This window comes from Loxodonta africana, chromosome 3, assembly GCF_030014295.1.
Source record: "Loxodonta africana isolate mLoxAfr1 chromosome 3, mLoxAfr1.hap2, whole genome shotgun sequence".
NCBI lineage: Eukaryota > Metazoa > Chordata > Mammalia > Proboscidea > Elephantidae > Loxodonta > Loxodonta africana.
Window position 1 is genome coordinate 77509150 of NC_087344.1, and position 8636 is coordinate 77517785.

Sequence of the window (8636 nt, forward strand, 5' to 3'; positions counted from 1 at the left end):
CTTGATTGGGGTTGTGGCTGCATGAGCGCTTACATTTATTAAAACTTACCAAAGTTGTAGACCGAAGATCTGTTTGTTCATTTCACTGTACATAAATTTTACTTCAGTTAAAAATACATACACACAAAGGAAAAAATATTAACTAATCCGGTGATAATTAAAAAACAGAAATTCTACATGGATTAAAGAGTAAAATATAAAAACTATAAAACCTTTAGAAGATGGTGGCAGTTTTAACACATGGCCCCAAAATTTCTTGACACTCCTTTCAACAAGCTCTGTGACACTTGACCGGTAGACTGTGGCGTAAGTGACAATATGCCACTTTCTGGGTCCAGGATTTAAGAAAATGGCAGTTTCCACTTCCTATCACTTGGGACACTTGCTCTAGAAATCCAACTACCATGTGCGAAAAAGCACAAGTCACCCTGTGGAAAGGTTCATGTGGAGAGAAACCTACAGCTAGCACCAACTTGTCAGCCACACAATGGAAGTGGATCCCCCAGTCCTAGTCAAGCCGCCTCAGCTGTCACTGCAAGGAACAGAGACAAGCTGTCTCTATCCACCCTGCCCACATTGCTGTCTTAAGCCATGAGGCTCTGTGGTTTGTTCCACAGTACCAGAGAAGATTCTGGTACTGCAAGTAGGGTGCTGTCGTAACAAAAACCTAACACACACAGCACTGGCTTTGAGGCCTAAAGAAGCATAAAGAGCCACAAAAAAAGTATTAGTGAAAACTGAAAGGGCCTTGAGAGTTCTAACCGAAGCTTAAAGGGCGTCAAGAAGGCTGTCAATAAGGGCTTAAAGGAAAGTGAGGACAATGTTATTGAAAGATTGTTAGGTAGTAGCAGAAAATTTGATAGCACTAATATGCCTGCACTAACATGGGAAAAAGGAATTGTACCTGATGAACTCAATGAGATAGCTAAGGAGACATTCAGACAGAGTAATGGAAGTACCAACTGGCTTCTTTTTACTGCCTGTGATAAAACACAAGGTAAGAGAGATGATCTAAAAAAAAAAAAAAGAGGGTCCAGGACTTACGCGGTTCACTAAACTAAGAAAGGGTCTCAGGTCAAATCCAGAGACAATAAAATCCTTTGTCATGAAGTCGGAAAAATCAAAGACTATGTTTCATAGACTCTTTCACACCAAAAGGCCCTCTAAGGACCTTAAGAGTATGGCTCGCAGATTCTCTCCCTTAAACAACAGGATTTTTAAGAATTTTAAGGGCATTGTCCCACAGTTGCTGCACAGGAAGCCCAAAGTAGAGAAGGGTTTATCTTCAAGAGACTTCTGGTTGTGGCTTTTGTCTAATAAAGTGAACCCTGATAACATTCATGGAAAACCCCTCAAGTTTCTAAAAGAATCATTCTGGTGGAAGCACTGCCAGCTCAAACTAAAAGGGACAGAGATGGTACAAAATGAAAAGAATCCTTTGGGTCTCCAACTTTTTATAGGCAAGAAAAAGACTGAGGTGATACAGAGGACAAAACCAAGAGCCATGAAAACAACTCCCAGAATGTGGAATTGAACCTAATTAAGGAGTTGAACCTAATTAAGGAGGTTTTTTTTAAGGAGTTGGCAACATGTACCCAGTGGATTTCAGTTTCTATAGGTCAGTGACTGCTGTGTGGCTCCAGTTTTTCTTTTAAAGATATGGTAACCTGTTGCCGTTGAGTCGATTCTGACTCATAGTGACCCTATGGGATAGAGTAGAACTGCCCCATAGGGTTTCCAAGGCTGTAAATCTTTACGAAAGCAGACTGCCACATTTTCCTCCTGCGGAGTGGCTGGTGGGTTCCAACCGCCAACCTTTTAGTTAGCAACCGAGTGCTTAACTACTGTACCACCAGGGCTCTTTATAGATACTGTAGTATCTATACAAGCTATCCAATGCCTGTTCCATCACTGGGTGTGTGAGAAGCAGATAACTTGCTTCTTTAGTTCATAGGTCTTCAAATCTAGAAGAATCACACTCAAGGAGCTGTTCCCGCGAAATTGTACCTGACAGACCTCATGTGCATTGGACCTGATTTAAATGACAAGATCCTGGACCTTGAGCCTGGTATTATCAAGGGATGAAACTTCTGGAAATCTTTTGAGGGGAAGAATGATTTTTGCAAATGGAAAAATTTACGTCCAGAGAGCAGACTAAGGTTGTCTTAAATATGGTTCCAAAACTCTTTGACACTCCTTTCATCAAGAGATAGGATTTTATTCCTCTCTTCTTGAATCTGGGATCAAGAGAATATGGTGGAAATGATGTTACACTAATTTCTGGGCTCAGGCCTTAAGAAAGTGGTAGCCTCTACTTCATGTCTCTTGGGACATTTACTCTTGGAACCCAGACACCATGCTATTAGGAAGCCCAAGCTGCTCTTTGGAGAGGTTCATCTGGAAAAGAACCAAGAGACAGTGCCAATTTTGCTAGCCACATACACGAGCCGTCTTAGAAGTGGATTCTCCAGCCCCAGTAGAGCCACCCCAGTTGATGCCATGTAGAACAGAGATGAGCTATCTAAATTTTATTATAGTTAAATATTATCAATCTTTTCTCTTACGGTATTGCCTTGTTTAAAAAACCCTTCCCAATCTTGAGGTCATAAAAATATTTTCCTATTCTGTTGTGTTTTGGTTTTCTGTTGCATCTATGAAATCAGAATTGAATGCTATTAAAACATCCAGAGAAAACAACAACAACAAAAATATCAACCAAAGGCTAATCTCTAAGAGTGGTGAGGTAGAGTATAAACATTTCCTAAATGTACTTGACCACATTAAAGCCTTTTATGCAGAGCAATTGGCAGGACTGGTTTTCTACCAAATATGCTTTGGAAAATGCCACTGAAATAACAGATATTGATAATTAAGATAGCAGAAATGAAGAACTCAATAAAAGGTTTAGAAGATATAGTTCAGGAAAGCTTGAAGAAAGTTGAACAAAAAGACAAAGATATTAGGAGAGAAGGGATGAGAATATTAGACGGCCAGTTCAAGAGGTCCATCATCTGAATAACAGGTACGCCAGAAAGAGTGAATAGAAAAAAAAAAAAGAAAACCACTGATGAAATACTTTTAGAAAATGTCATGAAACTAAAGAATGGAATGGGCCTATCAAGTGTCTAGCATGATAGAATAAAATGCTTTCATTCAAGGTGAAATTTCATAATACTGGGGACAAAGAGACGCTTCAAAGAGAATAAACAGGTTTTATCTAAATCTAAAAGAGGAAGACACAGGAAGGAGCACACGGGATCTAACACAAAAGAGAAGTGGAGGGAATCCCAACCAACTCAGAAGGCTCCAGAAGAGATTTCTTCTAGAGTATGACCTGGATGGACTATCTAATGTGCTTGAACGTAATGAGAGATATATACAACAAGAAGAGAGTTTCAGGTTGAATTGATTAATAAGTACATAAAAAAAATAAATAACAAAGAAACCAACAAGATAATTATTCCCCTGAAGACAAAATGTTGTGCGACAACAAAAAAAGAAAAGTAATCATAGTACACTACATGGCTCAATTGAGAAGAGCACTTAAATAGTCATAATAAGAAAAACGCCAAATTTTGATCTAACCAAAGTTATAATATCACTGTACTGGGGTAAGTATGTGTGAATGGCGAAGGGACAAGGAGATTAAGAGTCAAATCCTCATCTACTACTGAGTAGTTGTGGAGTTTACATTAACTTTACCTAAAGAATTTGGTCTTTGTCCGTGGTTCCTGAGAGATAATCTCTAAAACGTTGGAATTTCCCCAGTAATCATAAATGTCTTTGACAAGGGCTCCAGATCACATCTAATCTAGAAGGTTATGCTAATGAGGTGACTCTTAGGTGGAGGGCTGGCCAGGCCAGAAAGACCCACCATGTGATACCAAACTTATCATCACAACGTGATATTGATCCACCTCAGGGGAGAGGGGCTGAAGTTTGCTTTATGTAATGAGATCCCCAATAAAAGCTCTGGACATGGAAGCTCCATGAGCTTCCTGGTTTGAAAAAGCCATCTGCTCTCAGGAGGGTTATGAGCCCTCTTTAGGACATGGAAGCTCCATGTTGGAAGCCCTTTTAGACCTCACTCTATGTATCTCTTCTTTGTGCTGATCCCGATTTATATCCTTTATAATAAAGCTGTAAAAATAAGTATAGTGCTTTCCATGAATTCTATGAGTCATTCTAGCAAATTACTGAGCCTGAGGGAACAGTGGGAGCCAGGAGGTCAGAAATGTGTGTGGGCTGGCGACCCCTGAGTTTATAGCTAGTATCCTGAGGGGCAGCGGGAACCCCATGTTTGTAGCCAGCATGTCAAAAGTGAGTTGAGCCCCATGGGGAGTCCCAAGCTTGTGGCTGGCATTTGAAATCTTGGGCCAACTTGGCAGTCTCCTGGACTGTGTCCTCTGAGTTGTGAGGTCTGATCTGGCTCTGGGTGTTTAGGGTGCAGAGGTGCTGCGTGTATAGCTGCTGTCAGAACAGAGGTGGCAGACAAATGAGAGGTGAGATTTGTTTGATTTCCTTACAATAGTCGAAAAATGCCTAAAGCTGAAAAAATTAGCAATGTAAACATGTTATTTAGATATATGAGGGTAAATAAAACAATTAGCTGAATTGAAAGTGACTGCTTCTAGGGAGCAGTAAGCAGCAGGGGGCTGAGGGAGTCTATTTTGTTTTTGTAATGAGTCTCGTAGATTTATTGTTTCTTTGAACTGTATGTATAACTCATAAAAATAAAAATAATTTTTAAAAAAGTTTGTATAGTTACAAAAATCAAAGGTAGGTAATAAAGGATACCGTGTGGTACATAACATTAAATCTAAGACGGTTTTTATTGTTAATGTTTGAAAAGATAATAAAGGTAACCTGGACTAGTAATTCTATCATTGTATAGATGTAGAAACTGAAGCTCAGAGAGGAAAGTGATGTCAAGGTCACATAGAGTGAGCCAGGGCCCAGTCAGGAGACAGTGACACAATGATCAGTCAAGACTGCTATAGCCTGGCCAGGAGCCCACAATACAAAGGAAGTTCCCAATTAGCTAGGTGATGAGATTCAGGCCAAATGAGGGACGCCAGCCCAGTGACTGCAGCAGAGATGGTCTGTGTCATTTAAAAGAAGAGTGAGGCATAATCATGAAGCTCCTGCTGTGCGAGTGCCCCTGGTACTGTTGAAAAGTCACCTAAGTGCTATCTAGAATGATGTGGGGTAAACGAAGCAGGTATACAGGCATCTAGCAGCATGTTATGATGTTGAAAAATGTAATCAATATTTTTACCAAGGTGCTCACTTGTCCTTAGTTCCTCATATATGAGCTCAGGGGAAAAAGTCACTATTCATTAATATAATGACACTTTTGGACTAAACAAACCCAGTAACTGGTTAGAGCTAAATGCAGGTGACATATTTGGAGAAATCATACAATAGGGCCCTGACTAGAGCTGGACACACATGCTACAGGTAGGCTCTGCTGTCTTCTAAAGGTCATTTAGAGAGGAATCTATGGTTGGGCCTTCCCTTCAGGCTCTAACATTCTGGGATTCGGGCCCAGATACTTGATCCTTTAAGAAAAAGACCACCCTGACTTCCGTGGGCATCACTCCAACCGCTCAGACTTCCCTAAAGAAGACGGAGTGTCTGCAGAGTAACTACAGCAAGGTTTCACACATGTATCTTAACTTACACATTAAAAAAAAAAAAACCAAGACTTTTTCTTTATAATCACCCAATAAGGAGGTTGTGTATCTATTCGAAAAGGGTAGCTCTTATAGAGACCTTCATAAACAGTTTATAAAATGCGAACAGATACACATAACCCAGATTGATTACCCACCCACCTTAGCCACCAGATTTTGCTTTGAATCAACCATTCATTGATTGCTCTCCAAAATAAACCATTTTCACAGCACCAAGATTTGCCACCATTGCTGATGTTAAAAAAAATCAGAGGAGCCTCAGACATATTTGAGTGGTGGTAACACTACTGAGATAAGCACATGGTCTCTGGAAGGGACCTCTAAGAAAGGAGTACCCCTAACTAGGAAGGATGAGTATTATTACAAACTGGGCCAGAGATTGCCTGGTGCTGGCCCAGCTCCTGCCCAGCTCCCCAACCCAGAGCTCAAAGAATGCCAACCCAGATTTCTTTGATTGTTTTGACAGGTTTCACTGAGACTATTTCAAATGCCAAAGATACATATATTTTAAAAGACTCTACTTAGGTTTACAAATGGACAGGGGACTAATTATTGGTATGAGACAAAGAGAACGTACAAATGTTGGGGTCTGGGGCTTGGTGCAGCTAGTCCCGAGATCTGCTCTTACCTGTGGGGGCCTGCATGGCTGAGCTGGGGATAGTGGCAGCATCTTGGGGCACAGTGCTGGTATCCGGTTCAGGGGTGCTGGTTGTTGGTGAGGTGGGTGGTGGGTTCACCAAAGTCCGAGGTTTTCTCTGTCAAAATGGATGCGGAAAAGTTTGCTACCCATGATATTTAACTTGTCTTCTTGTTCCTCTAGTTCTAGCACTTAATTTACCCATGAAACCAAAATATATTTGTAGATAGGACTGTGTTTTTCACACAGCGCCTGGCCCAGTGCTTATGTACAGCAAACATTATCTGAATCTATGCCCAAGATTCTAGACTCTGCAGAGTTAGAGCTTAACTCACAGACTTTCGTACGAGATTCAATATCATAATATGAAGTTCTGGATTCTTTACTAGTTGGAGGGTCAAAAGCAAAAAGGATTAAAAAAAAAAAAAAAAAAAAGGACTGTTGTAGCTTAAGTCTACCCTGACATTACTTTGTACTTTATTTCTCTCTCTCTAAAAGTGGAAACAGCCCTTTCTCTAACTCTATGAATTACTTTCTCCTGCCTATCTCTTCAGCTCATTACCTGTGATTCTTATCTTAGACTTTATACTCTAGCAATGTCTAATTGCATTACTTCTCTAAAAACCACGCGAATTACCGGGTCTACACCTTTATGGCAATAAACTCCCTTTTGCCTGGAATGCCCTTTCCTCTGTTTTTAACCTTATACATTTGTTCATTCAGGGAGCTTTTGCAGACATCTCCTAGTAATTACTGGCTCTTTTATGCTACCTCTGCACTTTGTATTGTTGCATTTATCACAATCTTTACATACTGGTGTCCCCTATTAACCTGGAGCCCCCTAGGAGTTTGATTCTGAATACCATGCTTAGCATGGTATTTGGCATATAGTAGGTGTCAATAAATGTTTTTCAATGAAGCATACAGTGTAGAACACCAATAATGGGAGAAGTAATAAAGATGATTTAAGAGAAATCTAATACCTCCTCTATGCTATTCAGGGCAGTCCCTGGGGGAGAATATATAAGATATCAGAAAGTTCTTTCCAAGAAAAAGTTTTTTAAAAAGTCTTTCTGAACGCAGGGAAAACACAGCCATCACCAAGATTACAAAATGCCCAATGTAGGGTTCACTCCTGGAAGCTATGCAAACCAATCTGCCTCCTAGGAGTATATTATGTAAAGAGAAGGCACTGAGGGAAGCAGGCGTACATAAGGATGGTTTTTCTTGTAAAAGCAATCATGCAAACCCTCATGAAACATTACAAGCACACATGGTACACGTTTTTTGATATTGGTAAAAGTAAAATCCAAATAAGAAATGAGTGAAGGAAGAAAGGAATACCAGCTCCACTTCACTAAGTTGGTGGTAGAATTTCATGGGCTCCCTGAAGAAAGAAGCTGGTGTTGAAAAAGTGCCCAAAATTTGTAGAACAAAGCAGAAAATGCAAGGCATTATTACCACTTGAGATGCATTTTTTTTTTACATGTATTTACATGGTATCTACTCCCACATCGTCTTATCTCCATTTTACAGATGAGAAAACTAGGGCTCAGAGCCTTACTCAAAGAAACAACCTGAAAGCCACACAACTGTAAAAAATGAAGATAAGATTTAAACCTAAGAAAGATCAGTCCAAAGGACTATTGGAGCACAACTTTCACAGCCTCCACTAGACTGAGTCCAGTATAATTGGATGGTACCTGGCTACTACCACTGATTGCTCTGACAGGGATCACAATAGAAGGTCCCAGACAGAGCTGGAGAAGAACGTAAAACGAAATTCTAACTCACAAAAAAGACTAGACTTGCTGGCCTGACAAAGACTGGAGAAACCCCCAGAATATGGCCCCAGACACCCTTTTAGCTCAGTAATGAAGTCACTCCTGAGGTTCACCTTCAGCCAAAGATTAGACAGGCCCATAAAACAAAGCGAGACTAAAGGGGCACACCAGCCCAGGGGCAAGGAGTAGAAGACAGGAGGAGACAGGAAAGCTGGTAATAGGGAACCCAAGGTCAAGAAGGGAGAGTGCTAACATGTGGTGGGGTTGGTAACAAATGTCACAAAACGGTAGGCGTACTAATTGTTATGAGAAGCTAGTTTGTTCTGTAAACCTTCATCTAAGGTACAATAAAAACAAAACAAAACCGTCAATCTGTTGATGACCAAAAAAAACCAAACTCACTGCCGTCGAGTCGATTTCAACTTACAGCAACCTTATAGGACAGAGTAGAACTGCCCCATAGAGTTTCCAAGGAGCACTTGGCAGATTCGAACTGCTGACATTTTGGTTAGCAGCCGT

At 40.5% G+C, this 8636-nt stretch overlaps 1 protein-coding gene across 10 annotated transcripts in view; it reads right to left on the reverse strand.

Moving 5' to 3' along the window:
* SCMH1 (Scm polycomb group protein homolog 1) overlaps positions 1–8636 on the reverse strand; it is a 199966-nt gene that overhangs the window by 22059 nt on the left and 169271 nt on the right. For all 10 annotated transcript variants that reach the window (XM_064281805.1, XM_064281804.1, XM_064281803.1 and 7 more), the window contains one exon: positions 6325–6451. In XM_064281805.1, coding sequence (XP_064137875.1) covers positions 6325–6451 — 127 coding nt within the window. The remainder of the gene's footprint in view (positions 1–6324; positions 6452–8636) is intronic.